Source organism: Hyperolius riggenbachi, chromosome 4 (assembly GCF_040937935.1).
Source record: "Hyperolius riggenbachi isolate aHypRig1 chromosome 4, aHypRig1.pri, whole genome shotgun sequence".
NCBI classification, from domain to species: domain Eukaryota; kingdom Metazoa; phylum Chordata; class Amphibia; order Anura; family Hyperoliidae; genus Hyperolius; species Hyperolius riggenbachi.
Window position 1 is genome coordinate 274,338,469 of NC_090649.1, and position 19,773 is coordinate 274,358,241.

Here is a 19,773-nt window from a genome sequence, read left to right on the forward strand (position 1 = left end):
CGTTGCAGACCAGTGCTGTCCAGGAACGCATGCTGCATGCATTTTTTTCCCAAATGCATGGCTGTCCCATTCACTACAGTGAATGGGAATCAGCCACGCAACATATGTAAACACAGATGGCCTGCGTTTGTACGCGTTGCTGTTCTGATCGCACGGCCATCTGCGTAGGTAATGTGAATGGGGCTTTAGTCTTTGCTTTGATTATCCTTGTCACATTTCTATACTGTAGAGTATAATTTTTTATGTAAGGTATTAATTTGTTGTTTTACTGTTCTGTTTGTAGAAATATGCTTGTGACCTGAGTGACCTGTCTACACTGAGGAAAAGACTGGTGGGTCTAGAAATGTTGGTTTTTGCTTACTGACTAGATATTTTTATCTCAATCAGAACAGTCATGAACAATGATTTTAGGGAAAAAATATCTAAGGTGTGTTTGTAGCTTCAGATTTGATTTTGCATATGCACTTCAGCTTGACATTGGATTTACTTGTCATCTAGTTGTTGGGTGGGGGCATTGCAAGTTGTGGTCATTGTTATACTTCACAAAGTAAGCTAATTTTCCCTTGTAATCTTCCCCCAAACATTTATTCACTAAGGTTGTGAATTCTACCTGAGTTCTCTTGGAGAATCATATTTACATTTTGTGATGAAAATAGCATGTAACAAAATATGATCTTCAGTTGTATATTGTCTCATTACTGCTTGGAGTCAGGGGCATAACTAGAGATCACTGTGCCATAAACAATTCTGCTAAAGTCTACAGGCCTAAACCCACTATGCGATTTTTCCAACGATTTTTGTGACGACTGGTGATTTTTTGAGTGACAGTCGATTGTCTGCATTCTTGCAATGTGGTAACAGGCGCGTGATTACGTGAACTACGTTTAACGAAGTGTGGCGACAACGACCGTCATGGCAGATTGGATCTTTAAGATCCTTGAGGACTCCAATGCAAAGTAATGCAATCGCTTGAACTCTTGTTTGCACCCGTTGCGTGACATCACATATACCTGCCGGCAGGAAGGTGGATCGGGTAACGCTTGTCATCGTTGGAGGTTGCTGGAATCCATTTTCCTGCCTAATGGTGAGTATTCAGCTTACGGCACTTCCCGCTTTATCGTTTAACGATCTATCCTTTTTGCGGTCTATTGCTTTTGTTCACATATCGACAGATCGTGGAAGCATCGTTCAGCCGTTTCCAGCAATTGAATCTTGCAGTGGATACTAAGCTGAGCGTTAAACAGTCACCTGTTTATATTGATAGTCAAACTCAGTAGACTTTATGTGAGCAGAAAGGATATGGTTACATGGGACGGGGACAGGCAGAGGGAGGTAAAGGGGAGGCTCCGAAATCCACTAGAGGTAACAGAGCAGTACAAGTTTCCTCAGTGCCTCCCTCCTCCTCCTCCAGCAGTGGACTATCACCTCTGGGACATTGCACTCCAGACTGCTGCTAACCCATGTAGAAGACTTGCAGGCTTATGTGGGCTGTTTCTCTCTGGGCTGGTTTCATGCGGTGACCTGGCAGCATCTCGCATTGGATCCTGTGTGGACGATGCTGGGCAGGGAGCTGCGGTTGCTCTGGAGAGCCTGTTCGCTACGTCTGATCGCCCTGTGCCTGGCATTCTTCCTCTGCACACACTTCTTCACTGAACTCCGGCGCAAGTCATGGCCTCACGCCGAGCTGGTGGTTAAAGGGCAGGCAAGGGAACCCGGGTTATCCGTAGAGGAGCACAGCCGCAGGACAGAAGAGGTGCCCAGCAAGAGGCAGGTGATCTATGTAAGAAGGAACAACAGAGGTGGAAGCTCGGGGAGGCGTGGAGGGGACTCCAGTCTACACAAAAGGGACGCATTAAAGGTCAGTGGCGACTCTGCAACTGCTAGGAAAAGTTTTACTTTTTCACTACGCCTGTGTTTCATACTCCTGAACAAACGCAGCTCTTGGGAACGAGGGACTGTACACAATGTGATCAGACAACTAGTATTTTCATCGTAGTAGCTAAATGCTAATCAGTGGAGTACCAATTCAGGAGACAAGATTAGCCATATGCTAAGCACACACAGGACAATATGGTTTGCCGGACAGATCATATTTTATGAACTCCACCAGTGATAAGAAGCAGTTCATATTGCCATAGAATCAATCATGACAGTTCACAGTTTTTTTTTTTTTTACTGGTTCTAAAGGTGGCCACTAATGATACAATTTGCCGAACGATCGTTTTTGAACAAACAACAAGCGGAAATGATCGCTTGGGACATCTGATGGACAAAACTCTCCTAACCAATCCGATCAGATTTATGAAATTGATCGAAAATGGTTACTCCCAACTAATCTGATTAGTTTGCAGGTTTTTGTCCATTAGTGGTCCCACACGATCACTTCTGATCCTTCATACAAAGAATTACTCATAAATGATTGTTCATTAAATTGTATCATTTAGTATATCTTTTTGTGTGTATTGAGCAATACTTGTATCAATATTTATGACTCATTGCCCCAACAGGCCGATCCTTCAACATTTGCGTCTGGACAGTCTGTCCACTGAAAGGGTAATCAGACATGTTGGAAAATGTCTGTGAGTGGCCAGGAAGAGGTGCTGCTGGATATTTAACCAAGTGGACAAGGTGGTAGAATCGTTCACTACTACCTGATCAGTTTTCAGTTGGGGAGTGATTGATCGTTTGCCATATCAGGCTGTTATCGACCCCCTGGATAGCAGTCCATACACGCTTTGATTTTTCCCTGCTCGATCACTCTAATGGTGGCCATACATGGTACAATTTTTTTCATCCAATCTTACCATTTCTATGTAATATAAGGGAACTGCCTAAACTATCATTTCAGTATATTCACTTAATTTACCCTTATATTACATAGAAATGGTAAGATTGTATGAAAAAATTGTACCATGTATGACCACCATTATGCTGATGGAAATCTATAGCATTATGAGCCACATTTTGATTGATTTGTATCAAAAACTGATTGAAATTAGGATCAGACTGGACAGAAAATGTAAGTTGTTCAGGCGTGGCAGAGGAGCAGCGGTAGATCTATGGTCCATAGCGCTGCAATGCTGTGGATTGATAGATTTTCAATAGATTTAATGGTGAAATCTATTAGAAAAATGTGTGCGGTGTATGGAGTGACTCGATAACTGTGTGATTAGCGTCAGATCAGAGGGGAATTGATCTGTTCACCATATTGGGTGGCAATCTAAGCATGCATGGACCCTTTTAAATACAATAATTAAAGTTCCTAAGGGCTCGCCGCAGCCTATTCTACGCGGGCAGGAGAACGGCTCCTGCACGCGTTGTTAATGTGAAAGAGGCCCTAAAGGAAACTGCAATATTAGAGCTAGTTGGAATTGTTAGTGAATAGATGCATCTTTTCTCAGATCACAGAAGTTGCCTGGCTGCGCAGCTCACTCTCATTGAAGGAGCACTAACTTGTCATACTTGTTGCCTGGAGTGCTAATGGCTAAAGCAGAAATTCTTTAAATAACAATTGCTTGCAGATTGGGCTATGTTGGAGTTGAAGTAGGAATGATTAGTTAAAGGAGAACTCCAGGTTACACTGAAAAAGGTAATAATAGCAGCTATTGCAACTCATTTTTAAATACTTTCTTTTCCACCTTTCTTGAAATCTATTATGAATTGTTATGGGGAAAAAAAGAGTTATTTTTACCTCATGAGAATTTAAATAAAATCCTACAAGATGTTTCATACCTACTACTTTACCTATGACAAGTTTTGTTTCCTGGCAGAACACAGCCATACTATCTTATCTATATGTTATCTTAATCTGTCCTAATAAACTCATCTCTTATGCCTGCTACACACAATGCAATTTACCGTCAAATCGATGAGTCGAATTGATAATTTCCAACAGGTCCGATCAGGTTTCTGATCAATCTTCCGATCACTTCTGTCCAAAACTGTTTGGAAAATCGATTGGAAACCTGGTCGGACTTGTTGGTAATTATCAATTTGACCCATCGATCTGACGGGAAATTGCATAGTGTGTACCAGGCATAAAGGTGCAGATCGACCATGAGACAGATGTCTCTCTGATCGAATCTGATCAGAGAGAGATATGTTGGCTGCTCATACTCGGCCAATTCCCAAACAATTTCATCATGAACTCTCTCAGGCATCGGCCTTGTGACGCTGCATCTGATGCCTCTGTCACTGTCCCCCAAAGTGCTAATGTGCCCCCACGGTGCCTGTGCTCTAAAATCTCTCACCTGTCCGACCGCCATGAGTGTCCAGCTGCTCCTTCTTCTGCTTTCACTTCCCACACGACTGCTGCATGTAGCACGTGGTGCATACGTGACGTTAAACGCAAGCCAGTGCTGTATGCGGCAGCCATGTGGGACAGGAATATGTGGAAGGAGTAGCAGGAACGACGGGGGGGTTCTACCGAGTTTGTTGCTCATCCCGATATCACGCGCCATTACCGCTAGTCATTCAACGGACCATGCCACCCAGAGATTTTCCCGTTTTCTCAATCAATACATTCAAACAATCGGGTATGGTTGTTGCGGCACGGATTTTCATCCAATTCGATAATAATTATTGAATTGGATGGCTGATTGGCTTGCAAAATCGCTAGATGTATGGCTACCATTAGGGTGCCATACTTTACTCAATATTGCGGCCTGATCAATCTTCTAATTCGATAATTTTATAGAATCAGAAGAGAATCGTGCTGCAACATGGCTGCCCAATCAATCTTTTGCTTGATTTCCACCTGAAATCAGTCAAATGGATTGATCGGGAATGGCTCAGAAAAATCTGGGTTGCAAGGGCTAAATCAGCTGCATTGCAGTAACGTTATTCGATATTGTGACGACAGATGGATCCGATGGAACCCCCAGCCGGTGTTCCCCCAAGTGTAAAGTGCCCCCCCTGCCTTCCCCTGTGCTCAGTGTTTTAAAGTCTCACCTCTCCACTAGATTCTCAGCAGTGACAGCCCTGACCAGCCACATCTGCTGTGTATAGTCTCACTGATATATCAGACTTCAGACTCATTTAAATAGCATGAGTTGGACGAGACTAGAGAAGGAGTTTGAGGGACTATAAAACTTATGCAGCTACTAACTTTTTAATTACTTTTTTTTTTTACATATAAATAAAAACAGTGTATAAGGGTGCGTTTCCACTAACGCGAATTCGCATGCGTTCCCCGCATGCAAATTCGCATAACCAATAAAAGTGAATGAGCCTGTGTCCACTTGTTAGGAAAACGGATTGTTTTCTTGTGCAGGAAAAATCTGCTCAGCAGAGCCATCCGAATTCGGACACCGCACACACGCATGCGATTCGCATACAATGTATTTAATAGGGAATTTGCATGGTGTTTTTTCATGTGAATTTTCATGCAAATTCGCATACGATTTCGCATGGAATCAATGAAAAAGCACACAGGCACTGACATGGTTAAATTCGCACACAGCGTCATCCATGCGAAATCGTATGCGAATTCGTGGTAAAATTCGCATACAACCGCATGCGATTTCGCTCCTGCATGCGAATTCGTCCGCGGAGAATCCGCGGCGATTTCCCACCGCACTAGTGGAAACGCACCCTAAATGACAAATAGACGTCCCATTAAGTGCCAAGTCTAATGAAATTAGAGGTCTCCTCTAAGCATATCATTTACAGTCACCTATGTGTCTGACCCCCTGACCTGCCAATTGCAAATCTCAGTATGTGCAGCTTGCGAGTCCCATTGCTGAGTGCCTGCTTCAGTTTCCACACAAGATGTCCTGTTCTTTGTACCTCAAACAGCCAATATCTACAAGTATGTACAGTGGTTTACAAAAGTATTTGGCCCCCTTGAAGATTTCCACATTTTGTCACATTACTACCACAAACATGAATCAAATTTATTGGAATTCCATGTAAAAGACCAATACAAAGTGGTGTGCACGTGAGAAGTGGAACGAAAATACATGATTCCAAACATTTTTTTGAAATAAATAACTACAAAGTGGGGTGAGCATATTTATTCAGCCCCCTTTGGTTTGAGTGCAGTCACTTGCCCATAGACATTGCCCGATGAGTGCTAATGACTAAATAGAGTGCGCCTGTGTGTAATCTAATGTCAGTACAAATACAGCTGCTCTGTGATGGCCTCAGAGGTTGTCTAAGAGAATATTGGGACCAACAACACCGTGAAGTCCAAAGAACACACCAGACAGGTCAGGGATAAAGTTATTGAGAAATTTAAAGCAGGCTTAGGCTACAAAAAGATTTCCAAAGCCTTGAACATCCCACGGAGCACTGTTCAAGCGATCATTCAGAAATGGAAGGAGTATGGCACAACTGTAAACGTACCAAGACAAGGCCGTCCACCTAAACTCACAGGCCGAACAAGGAGAGCGCTAATCAGAAATGCAGTCAAGAGGCCCATGATGACTCTGGACGAGCTGCAGAGATCTACAGCTCAGGTGGGGGAATCTGTCCTTAGGACAACTATTAGTCGTGCACTGCACACAGTTGGCCTTAATGGAAGAGTGTCAAGAAGAAAGCCATTGTTAGCAGAAAAGCATAAGAAGTCCCGTTTGCAGTTTGCATTAAGCCATGTGTGAGCCCCTGAGGAGTTGCTAGGGCAACGAAACGTTGGGCGGAGCCACGGAGTGACGTCACAGCGCACGACGCTCGCTGGACGCGGCGGGATTGTCTGTGTGCAGCAGGCTCGGTATCTTTTAGAGCACTAGCCAGTAAGCTATTGCGGAGAGGGACGCTAAATGACAGAGGCGTGCGCCTTGTCACCAGCTTAGTGCATCTCATCTCTGCATACCCCTGTACCTGGAATCAGGTAGCTTGTAAAACAAGGGGCTGGCTGTGTTTTTTCATTTTTGATGAAGTTTTCTGACCCAATGAGTGGTTATACACCACTGATCTGTTTTTAAATTTTTTAAAAATAAACTGGTACGCTTTTACGCGATGTGGAATCCGCTTTTTGCTTACACAGACTGGGAATAGCCAAGAGAGGACTGCCAGAGAGGCTGCGGGGTGGCCAATACCCCGAATGCGAGCATTGGCCTTGGAGGCCTAGAAGTCTGGTGAGTCTCTCCCCGAAGGGGGGGCTTTTTCATTATATGACATATTTGCTGTGTCTAAGAAGGAACAGGCAGAGAAGAGCGCTTAACCATTTTTACTGAAGAACTTTATTTTGATGGTTGCACGCATCTAGGAAGAGCGCTCCTACATGATTATTATTATATGAGCAAGGACATTATACATGTGGTTACTGCCTGCTATTGTGTTTTTTACTTAGAATTTAGCACATGTAATATGAATGTTTGATGAATGTTTGATTCATTATCTTTTATATAAAACATTTTTTAGAGGTGACCTATATAACATCTGACTCAGCATATGAGCGCAGTATCAGGGTGCTGTAATTGTTGTGAATGTGGGGGACACAGCAAACATGTGGAAGAAGGTGCTCTGGTCAGATGAGACCAAAATGGAACTTTTTGGACAAAATGTAAAACGCTATGTGTGGCGGAAAATTAACACTGTACATCACTCTGAACACACCATCCGCATTGTCAAATATGGTGGTGGCAGCATCATGCTCTGGGGGTGCTTCTCTTCAGCAGGGACAGGGAAGCTGGTCAGAGTTTATGGGAAGATGGATGGAGCCAAATACAGGGCAATCTTGGAAGAAAAGCTCTTGGGGTCTGCAGACTGGGGCGGAGGTTCACCTTCCAGCAGGACAATGACCCTAAACATAAAGCCAGGGCAACAATGGAATGGTTTATAACAAAACATATCCATGTGTTAAGGGGCCCATACACTTAACTATTTTCCCGACGATATACAGCAGATTCGATCACTGTGATCGAATCTGTTGTGAAATCGTTGCGCAAACGCTGACCGAACTATTGCCGGCGATTACCTGATCTGGCCGGCGCGTATTCCCGCTGTCACCGCTGCTCCTTCTCCGCTGGGCTCCGGCAGGCTTCACTTCTTCCTGTCCCGACAGGAAGTTTAAACAGTAGAGCGCCCTCTACTGTTTAAACTTCCCCAGACAGGAAATACAGTGAAGCTGTAGCCCTGGAGCCCAGAGCGGAGAAGAGACAGTGGAGACCAGGGTACTCGCGCCGACCGGATCAGGTAATGTATGTGGGGGGGCAGCTTCACAGATGGTGAATCGATTTCATGCCGAAATCGATTCACAATCTGTTTGCAGTAGAGGCAGCCATACGATCCCTCTCTGATCAGATTTAATCAGAGAGGAAACTATCTGTTGGTCGATCTGATGGCAAATCGACCAGTGTATGGCCACCTTTAGAATGGCCCAGTCAAAGTCCAGATCTAGAATCTGTGGCAAGATCGGAAAACTGCTGTTCACAAACGCTGTCCATCTAATCTGACTGAGCTGGAGCTGTTTTGCAAAGAAGAATGGGCAAGGATTTCAGTCTCTAGATGGGCAAAGCTGGTAGAGACATACCCTAAAAGACTGGCAGCTGTAATTGCAGCTAAAGGTGGTTCTACAAAGTATTGACTCAAGGGGCTGAATAATTACGCACACCCCACTTTGCAGTTATTTATTTGTAAAATACTCCTGCAATATTCCTGTTTGTGGCAGTAATATGGCAAAATGTGGAAAACTTCAAGGGGGTCGAATACTCTTTCAAACCACTGTATATGCTATAGATTTCTGTCACCCAAAGTGACCATTCCTGATTATCTTTTACAGGCATTCCAATCCTCTGACATTCAGTCAGCTGTGCTGGATCTATTCAGCTGATTGCTATGATATTTCTCCTTAGCAGTTGGCAGCAGAGCATCTCCTGCTTGCCATCCCCATAGCACATTGTATTCTGCTTGACAGTGAAGATGCCCATAGACGATTAGGGGCAGATTCGACAAAGAGACAAACTTATCTGTAATCGAATCTGATTAGATATAAATTTGTCTGTTGGCGAAGCTGTCCATATACTACAGGCCGATTCCCATCCTATTTCAGCATGAAATCTTCAGGGAATCAGCTGTGCCCGCCTCATACGCACCACTGCTGCCCCCAATATATAAAGGCCCCCCCTGTGTGTGCATTAATACATTACCTGTCCTGTAGCAGCCTCCACGCGGTGACATCGATCTTGCCGGGTTACAGCCACATACACTCGTACACGCCAGCGGTGTATAGTGTCAGACGATATGCGCCGCTAGCGGGTATGAGTGAATGCGGAACCCGGTGAAATGGACAGAAACTGCGTGGAGGCTGCTACAGGACAGGTAATGTAAAAATGCACACAGGGGGGGGGGGTCACTTATACATTGTGGCTGCAGCCTTGTCGTTTCAACGCTCGTTCCAAAGTCGTCCGGCATACCGCCACAAACCCTGCCAACCAACTTCGACCTGACATCGTGCAGCATGTGCGATCAACCATCCGACCAATTTCCATCCTGAAATTGGTCGCTTTGTCGGTCGGGCATGCACTTGGCGGCACCGATTTTAATCCAACTCGATTATAACAATCAAATTGGATGGTCGATCGGCCGCCAAGTCGCCAGATGTATGGCCACCTTGAGGCGAGCAGCATGTCTATGCAGAAATCACCAGCAAACTGTCACTTAAAGTGATTGTGACAGATTGTCTTGGCGGTAATCTACAGTCTGCATGAGGTTTAACAAGTAACTAGATTAGGGCTTGGAACACTTGTTGTGATGGGCTTTATTCTGTAGGTAACACGGAGATTCAGTCATTTTTATAAAATTTTGCTGCAATATTTATTATAATTTTTTTTTATGTGTATAAAGGCAACATATTCCTTAGCACTGGACAAAACAAATGGTGGGGAGTACATTGCATGAGACGTTCATAATTCTGTACAATGAGGACATACAGCAACACAAGTACACATACATTCATAGTTGGTGTGTACAGTATGAGACATCACTAATACTGGTACATTTTCATTTGACAATACAGCAGATCAAGAAACACTAGGAGAAGGTCCCTGTTGTCAGTAATCCTGCGCTTACCATGTCTGTTGCTGCTGCCGCTGCTGGCAGTGCATCTGGGACCTCCGGTGCGGCTGGCCGCATTGGCAGGGATGGTGTCGGCGGCGTTCCTGCGGGGGGATGGTCGCGTGGTGCTCAGACAGCAAATGAGGGCAGACGCATGCGCTGTCAGCGTCGCTCCTCTTATGCTCTAAGGAAACGTGTCAGCTGACACGCATGGCTCCACCTCCGGATCCGAATTGGCTGAGTAGCTTGGGGGCATGTTGTCCGGCTTACCCGGGCTTCTTAAAGTGAATGTTTACCGTTTCAAAAAAGAAAAAGTCACATACTCACCTAAGGAGAGGGAAGGCTCGATCCTAATGAGCCTTCCCTCTCCTCTCCTGCGCAGGATCCCCCGTGGCAGTATTCGACCAGTTCGGTCAAATACTGCCACTTCCCCATGCCGAAGGGAGCTTTCGGAAGCCTTCGGGAGCACTCGGGCTCCCGAGGACGGGGCCGCTCCATACCAAGCATGCGCGAGCGCCCTCTATGATGCGCTCGCGCGTACGTAGTATGGAGCGGCCCGTCTTCGGAAGCCCGAGTGCTCCAGAAGACCTCCGAAGTCCCTGCGGCGGCGGACGCGAACGGGGGAGCCAGCGCAGCACCGAGGGCACCGGGAGAGGAGAGGGAAGGCTCATTAGGACCGAGCCTTCCCTCTCCTTAGGTGAGTATCTGACTTTTTTTTTTTTTATAGCGGTACCCATTGGCTTTAAGCACTGCTCTGACACTTGCTCACTGTCTGCTCTAGCTAACACATCTCTGTGAAGGCTTCAGACCTTAGTCAGTTCCGTGTGTGGCTTGAACCAGCAGGACCCCGGGGATTCCATACTAGCTCAGCAATTTATATTCATAATACTTGTGTTTGACCTCTGCCTGTTTTACTGACTACTCTTTGCCTGCCGATTCTGTACCTTTGCCAATCTGATCTGTTGCCGACCTCTGCCTGATTATTCACTTAGATTTTGCCTGCCGATTCTGTACCTTACCAATCTGATCTGTTGCCGACTCTATTTGTCTGACCATTCTCTATATCTGTATTATGTGTTAGTGCTGCCTTCAACTGGAACAAGGAACGTCTTATAGTTGTCTGTCTGCTAGTGCCCCTCACACACTAGCAGATCGTTAAACCTGTCTTTGCAAGCTTACAATCTTATGTCTGGTACACACAATGTAATTCTCCGTCAGGTTGATGGTCGATTAGAGATTATTTTCAACAGGTCCCATCTAATTTCCGATCATTTTTGTGATTGATTTTGTGTAGAAGTGATCGGAAAATTGATCATAAAAACGTCCAACTATCAATCTGACGGAAAATTGCATTGTGTGTACCAGGCATTATGCTACTTTTGTTAATTATCAGGCCTGGCCAATGATTTGTGTTCAGTGTACCAATCACAGGAGGGGTGTCCTTCCACAGAAGCAACTATTACTCTCCCCTCGCTGCACAGCCAGCCTGAGAGCCGCTCGGCTGAAGGGTTGTTCTGATGCCCAGGCAGTAGGCCTGAAAGATAAATCGAATTTAAACCGAAATCGCGATCACAATTTTGGAATCGTCAAAGCGGCGATTATCGCGATCACGTCCTTTCCACATGGGGGGGGGGGTTTAAAGAAGCGGTTTCAAACCTCCCCAAAGTCCCGATGCGTGTGGCCCACAGCATTGGACATACCTTCCGCACGAGTCCAATGCTGTCTGTCCTCTATCGCCATCTGCCGGCTTGTGTGCTTGGCAAAACTCTGGGTTCCTGTATGTCACATGACATACAGGAAGTCTTCCGTGCATTAGAGCCTGCAGGAGGCGAAGTGGATAGATGGGCATCGCTGGACTCATGCTGGAAGGTATGTATAGAACTGATGCAGCTTGGGGGACAGAGGAGGCACTAAGAGACACAGAGAGAAACAGAGTGGGTACAGAGACACAAAGAAGGCAAGAGAGACCCAGAGGAGGCATAAAGAGGCAAAGGAGGCACAAAGAGACGGGGGACAGATGGGGAACAAACAGGCACAGAAAGGGAACTAAGCTTGATTTGAAAGAAATTGTGAATCGAAATCGCAATTTCGGACAGAAATCGCTCAATTCAATTTTTTCCTGAAATCGTTCAGGCCTACCAGGCAGGAAGGTGTGTTCTCCTGTTGCTGAGGTAGACATAAAGGGGTGGCCTGGTGCAGCCTTAGTAGTTGTAACTGGGTGTAGATAAGTGGTATACTGCTACTGCTAGAGGTGGTGGTTGTGGTGGTGGGGGGGGGGGGTTATTGTTGTTGATGAAGGTAAGAGGGGATATATTTTTGCTTCTAAGAGGTAGAAAGGGAGGAATGCCTTGGCGCTGTTAACGGTAGTGGCAGGGTGCCCTGATGTCCTACCAAGGTTTTTGATATAAAATTAAGTTAGCAAGTGTAGTGTTATTAACCCATAAACTTTGGGGTACATTGTAGTTTATATTTTTATACTGGTGAAGGAGTTGTACGCTGATCAGAATTTTTTTAATCACAAGATTGGTTTTTGTTTTATTGTTTTGAGAAAAACTACCTCCGATATATACATGATCTAATTTGGTGTTTATACAATTATTTTTGCTGCACTGACTAATGATTTCACCAAAGGATTCAAATCCAGATAAGCAAATTGCAAATGCTTATCTGGCTGCACCATTGAAATAGGTGGTAATGGGTTTTCAGCTTATTCAGTATAAATGTACTTCAAAGCTTTTTGATCACATACATTCATACCATGCCTGATGAAAAACTGTTCCATTTTTCGTTGAAATGGATGAGTTGGTTACATTGGGCATCAATTTTTCATTCGATTTTCCATTCCGGTTTCGCATCACCACCTGCTCTGTACCTGTCGCAGTGTTCTTCACTACTGCTGCCACCATTTATTTGGTCTCTTCAGGCTACAAATGCTGGTATTTAGTTCCCAGAGCCCCACCAGAAGCATCAGGCACTAATTGGTTTGCAAAAGACCAATGGAAATCCTCTCTAAGCACCCGGGAGGATTTTTTATTGGTCCACTACTCCGTGAACTCATTTGAATTCCCCCCCCCCCCCCAGGGGAGGTTCGATTCTCATTGGCCTATTGCAAACCAATTTTAGCCTGATTCGGAGAATGCAAATGGATGGTGGCAGGTGAGTATTTTGCAAAACATACGCAGTGAGCAGACTAGTAAAAATGTACTCAAAGTTGGGCTCCGCTTACTAGAATGGACCAAACAAATCCCTTCCGAATGGACTGATGTGAATAAGGCCTATTGCTTTGCCAGTGGCAGTGGTGGTACGACCAATCTGAAGAGAAGAGGTGCACAAGGTCCCTGTAATGGATTACTCCGGAGTGCTCAAAGCCCAAAATTGCAGTTCCTCCAAGCCAGTAATAGTGTAGACATAAGCGGCTGGGCACATCCAGTAAAAAAACCTTTATTGTATCCAATTTAAAAGAGTTGCAACCACAGCAACAGTGCAGCAGGAGAGAGAGGGGTCAGCATGCGAAGTGGTCGACAGCTGTTTCGCACCCTGCAAATGGGTGCTTCGACAGGTCCTGACGAAGCACCCATTTGCAGGGTGCGAAACAGCTGTCGACCACTTCGCATGCTGACCCCTCTCTCTCCTGCTGCACTGTTGCTGTGGTTGCAACTCTTTTAAATTGGATACAATAAAGGTTTTTTTACTGGATGTGCCCAGCCGCTTATGTCTACACTATTACTGGCAGTGGTGGTACGATGTGGTAAGGAGTTGGGAAGGGAGGCCGACATCATTCCTACCGTTCCATGGTCCCCCTGCTGCATAGCACTGCGGTGCGGGCAGCTTCAGTTATATGGTCTTACCTGCTCTAGATCAATGTCTCCGTCCATCCTTGTCACCAGCAGCCTGCTCACCAATTCCTGTTCTCCTGCACGTTGCATGATTACACGAGACATGAAGAGAGCAGCAGGCAGATAGCGGCCGGCTAGTAATGAGGATGGGTGAAGACATTGATCGGGAGCAGGTGAGACCATATCACTGAAGCCACAGCGCTCTGTAACAGGGGGACACAGGAGGGGGCCCACCCTCCGACCTGTGTGTCTGCACTAAAGGGGATCCCAGACTTAGCTTGCATGGCATACACTATCTGGTAAGCACACTCTTTGGAACTTTATAGCCTGTTGTACGGACTTACTTTCACTGCCCTGGCTAGGGCTTCATTAGCTTATCTAGTACCATTTTTCAGTGGACTTGTGCTATTTATTGGCTATTGTATTAACTTCACCTTGGATTTTTGTTTATGGTATTAATCTGTTAGCACTGCAGCACTTTATGGTTTCTATAGACTATTGATTGATTGGCATTTATGAAGGGCTCTGTGTCTGATGCAGAAGACCAATGTTCTAATCTTAGCTCTTCCTGTTCACTAAGCGAGAACCTATTCAGCAAGGAAACTTTGGGCAAGACTCCCTAACACTGCTACTGCCTACTGAGCGTACCCTAGTGGCTGCAGGCAGCTCTGGCGCTTTGAGTCCGCCAGGAGAAAAGTGCAATATAAATGTTCTGTGTCTTGTCTTGCATTTATTGTTTCCTTTACAGATCAGCTCTTACTGATATGTAGTGTGCAGAATTATCCAATTGTACTTGCACTTTCACATTGTTGGCTAGAAACAGTAGGTTTGTAGCAGTGAGTTGCTTTATACAGTATCCAGCACAGCTTCTTATAATATATTATATTCCCAATTAGGCAGTCAGACATTATTTACCTTATAGATTTTTCAATGTTTTTATTTTTATTGGACACGTCCTAAATACAATTTTTGAAACTGATTTTGCTGTTCGTGGATCTTTATCAATGGGCAACATTGTGTGGTTGTATATAACTGCATTAGGGGGACACAGGAGAAGGGCCCATCAAGTCTGAGGTATCATTTGCTACAAATTTTATATGTGGGGTAATTTATGTGCATTTCACATGTGGCAGAGGTAACATTTGCTGCATTTCACATGTGGCGGAGGTAACATCTCCTGGACCATGGACACACCAGTTTTTTTTCCCCTTGGTTTTTACTCTCTAAACCTAGGTGCGTCTTATAGTCCCAAAAATACGGTAATAAGTACTGGGTGTCAAATACCTTAGGTATGCCACTGTGCTTTATATAGGATCTACTCAGATTCAGGTTTGTTCTGCTACATGGAACGATTTGTGTCAGTGTGAATGCAACCTTACACTTGGGTTTTCGTTATACATTTATTGACATACCATGCTTATCTTGTAAACGAATGGCATGTACGTATTTTAGTACCGCAACACACAGGCTTGCTGTGTGAGTAGAGAATTTTCCCTGGATGGTTAATTGTAATACTTAAAACCAGCAATGAAACCTTCAACCAGAGGGGGTAACTTTACTTTCTAGCTTATTGCTTTGCCCTGAGGCAAAAAGGGTCTGTTACTGTCATTATACTGTCTCTGGAATTTTGTACTAATGCGTATGGCAGCTTTTGTTTAGCAAAAAAAAAAAAATATTTGCAATAAATGTTTGACATGACAGATGTTCTTTAAAAGAGAATTTGTAGCATTTTTTTCTAAATACATGTTTTCATATATATTATTCAGAATATTCAAAACAAATTTTTATTTTTTTCATTGGGAAAGTTGGAAAAGTTACAGATATATACTGCTCCATTTGCTTTTTTCACAGGCAGATAATTGAAAATATTTTTATCATTACTGAACAATTGTAGTGTATGAGGTATAGTGTCATCTTTTGGCAGTAATTAAAGTGTTCTAATTTAATAGGTTTTGGAACAGGTAATCACAGCAATTTTATTAACATGTGAGAAAATAAAATGAGAACAAAGTTATATTAGCCTCAGTGGTCAGTCATGATGGTTTTATTTTTGCTTTGAACGAAGATGAGGTCCAATTACAAACCGGCAGTTTCTGTGGCAACTGTCATTTTTGTTTTCGATTTAATGTTTTTTTTTTTTTTTTAAATGTACCCCAATGTGTAATATGTTTGCAAATGTTACATACAGCCTGATGCACAAAGCCTGATGCACAAAGCAATGGCAAAACTGCTGTGCACAGGCAGCGCTTAGCAATTTCACTGGTCTGGCATTAGCCACAAGGGGGCAAGATATGTTACCATACTAGCGCAACGTGTGTTACGGGGTTAATGTGCACATTACTATGATAACGCACGTCATGCTGCGAGTGTACCACGCATTACCATAGCAACTCACACATAACCCCAAACGCACAACATGCACTCCCTTCCCCTGGTGTTAGTACCGGTGAAATGAATTGACGTGTGCTCCCTGAGCAAAGTGATTTTAGTTGATTTGTGCATTGCGCTCCTACGGTGGTATGTCTTTCCTTTTTTTTTTTTTTTTTTTTTTAATTAAAACTCAGTTGTCACTTCCTCCTACTGGCCAAACAGAAAGTAGCAATCACATCCTCTTGTGGCTTCCTTTCTATTAGTTCCACTCAGTGGAGTCTTGTGTTGCTTAGTTTATAGAGTAATTAATGCAATAGATCAACAGTTACTAATGGGAATATTAACATTTATCAGCTATATCCTTTAGATTCTTTGCTTGTGGTATGTGTACTGGCAGGTGTACTTCTGAAGGTTTAAGGGGCCTGATGCACGAAAGGCCAATCATTTTGCCAGTCCTAACACCAGCGGAGCACCGTCTGTTACTCTATTGGCGTATTGTCATAGCAACGAATGCAATGTTTGGGTAATGCGTGTTGGGCTAATAGAGTGATAAGGTGTGCTCCTCAGGCGTTAGGCTTGGTAAAAGATATAGATTAGTGTGGTGGATCACCAAAAGAAATTTGTGTTTCTCAATATTATTTTGATAAGTATCCCTTATAAAAGCCTAAACTTTTGTTTGTTTAATGTGTCGTTGCCACTGCAGGTGTTCTAATTTTGTTTTTGGAATGTATGCGACTAGGGAATTAAATTAACATTAGTTTGCTCATTAAAAGCCTAAATTGCCATTAATATTAAAATGTAACGTGATATGTTGCAATTGACAAGCATACTGCATTTTGATGTGATAGCATTTCCGTCTCATTTAGTATCATTGAATTGGGGTTGGCAAGAGTGCCCCAAAAAAAGCATGGCAAACACACAGAAAAGGTGTTAGCAATTTTCCCGTGCACTCTGAATTTTTTGTAAGTTAATATTTGTAAAAGCATGCTGAAATATTGTTTTAGAACTGGCAGATCTACAGGATACATGGGTTGTGGAGGAAAGATTCTAGCAGAAGTCATCCACACTGGAAACGGGCTGAACTTTGCAGAACAGAGAGAATACCAGTGAAGGTCATGCATACAAATAGACATTGGAGAGCTATACAGATAACAAGTGTCTCTCTCATGTAACCTTGCCACAATACTGAGCACAGTGATTTGTTTTTCCTTGGTCTATCAAGTAGCTGCTACAGCAGAGCTGCCAAAAGCCTTCATAATAATGGAATTACTGGGTGATCAGCTTAAAATCAGCTTAACATTAGCAAAATAGTGACAATGCTGTTATTTCTGTGCATCTCTTTAAATGTACCTGAAATTACGTAACTTGAGAAGATAATTATAGATGCATATAGCACTAATCTTACTAAAGTATTGTCTGAAGTCCCTTACTGTTTTAGAGCGCTGCAAGACTTAACTATGCAAATGAGCTTGTTGAACAGCTTGTAGAATTTAGTCAGGTTTCCTGAAAAGTAAATAGAAGGCAAACCCCCTTTATCTAGCTGAGAATAGTCAATACATCAAACTAAACTGATAGAACTCATCATAAGCAACTTTTACTTATTTTACTTCACATCTGGCGTCTTTATCCCTGTTTTCCTGTAGTGTGTTGTTCACATTCCTGGGACCAGCCATAGGCAGACAACTGACACATATTCTCTACTGGCATTTGAATTATTGCCCTGTAATTTTGCCATGTGCATGCAGTATATCCATTTTTGTTATTCACTACATTGAACAGCGTCATATTAGCATGTACCATTCTTTTCTTTTCATGTACTTGTGTTCAATATTTGTCTGTTGCTAAGATCGCAAAAGTATTATATATTAGTGTTAATAATTTACATAAAGCTTCTTGCACACTGCATGTTATTCTGATTTGCGATTTTGATGTGATTTTACATGGGATTCCGATTTGCAATTTTGAATCGGTCCTGCATGCTGCATTTTTTTTGCGTTTTTCTTCTTGTGTTGATAGCATCCAGGGAAGATCGGAAACAGGATTTGCAATTTGCAGTGTGCAAGAGGCCTTATGCCGTTTTTCGTCTGTGGCACTAAACTAAGTAAAGCCTCTAATGCACTCTAGAAAATCTTTAGAAGGTATTGTTCAGTGCTACCTTGGCTTAAAATCTAGCATGTTAATAGCTCTCCCACTACATTGTTTAGCGATCTGCAACAGCAACAAGTGATGGACAAGCCCATTGTGCTTGTCCCTGCGCAACCTGTCAGATGCCACCTCATCATCACTCCTCCGTTTTCAGTTAAATAAAACACACTGCTTTAGTATGGCTGAGCAGTTTGTCTGTACAGTGCTTGTTCCCCACAGCATTGCCCTAATGATCAATCAATGATTATGGAGGTTGACACTAATTGAGCATGTGTATGAGCCTTAAAGTCAATAAGAACCAATAAAAAAAAAATCAACCTGATTCTTACCTAAGGAGAGGAAAGGCTCTGGGTCCTATAGAGCTTTCCCGCTCCTCTCTCAGTCCCCGCATTCCAGCGCTGGCTCCCCGGTAGCAGTATTTGATCAATTGGTGAAATACTGCTCTGTCTGCCACGAAGCGAGGCTTCAGATGTCTTCAGGAGCTGAGTGCTTCGGAAGAAGGGCGGCTCTGTACTGTGCATGCTTGAGCATGCAAAAGAGGGCGCTTGCGCAGGCAGAGTAATTCAGACTTCTGAAGTCTCCTTTGGCAGCAGAGAGCAGTATTTGAACAATTGATTGAATACTGCTATCGGGAAGCCAGCACTGGAACGAGGAGAATGTGAAAGTAGCGGGAAAGCTCTATAGGACCCAGAGCCTTCCCTCTCCTTAGGTAAGTATCTGTTTGTTTGTTTTTTGTTTATCTTTTTACAGGTTCCCATTGACTTTTTAATTATAACTTCCTTTCCCCCTTTTTCGGCCTGGGGTTGTTGTCGGGTCCGGCCTCGCCCGCCCCCTCCGGTGGTGCCGCCTGGTGTGGCCGGGGCTTGGTGGATGCAGCGTGTTGGGAGTGTGCGGCACCTTTTGGTCCGGCTGCTCTCTTCCGCGGTGTCCGCCCGCCCTGGCCTCCCCGGGTTGGCGTTCGAGCGGGTGGGCGGGGTTTGGCGGACGCGCCGGTGGGTTGCTAAGGCGACCTGCCGTTGCGTCTGCCTGCCCCGCCCACCCGCCCAACATTGGCCGCCTGTGGGGGCGGGCGGGGCCGGCCCTTTGACTGACGTCGGGCTGACGAGGAAATAAGATCCCCATAGGGGAAGTGTGTGCAGTGACGTATACCTCAAGTTGAAGCCAGAAGTCCGGCTAAACCGGTCGAGGACGCATGTGCTGCGTCCCGACCTCCATTACCCTCCTGTACGTGGACTCGTTTGAGCCTTTGGATTCCACCTGGCTACCAGCACACCAGCTTGTGGACACATGTGCTGCGTCCCGACTCCCAGCAGCTCCCGGCATGCGGACTTGGTACAGCTCTTGGATTCCATAACAGCCGGGCACACTAGCCTGATTATATAGGGGAGCCTATCATCGCCATCACGGTACAGCAAATCCTTGGAAC

General features: G+C 44.3%; 1 protein-coding gene across 1 annotated transcript in view; it reads left to right on the forward strand.

Moving 5' to 3' along the window:
* Nucleotides 1–1,295: 1,295 nt before the first annotated feature.
* Nucleotides 1,296–19,773, forward strand: part of METTL24 (methyltransferase like 24) — a 97,571-nt gene continuing 79,093 nt past the window's right edge. The window contains exon 1 of the mRNA XM_068231280.1: nucleotides 1,296–1,858. Coding sequence (XP_068087381.1) covers nucleotides 1,556–1,858 — 303 coding nt within the window. The 5' untranslated portion in view covers nucleotides 1,296–1,555. The remainder of the gene's footprint in view (nucleotides 1,859–19,773) is intronic.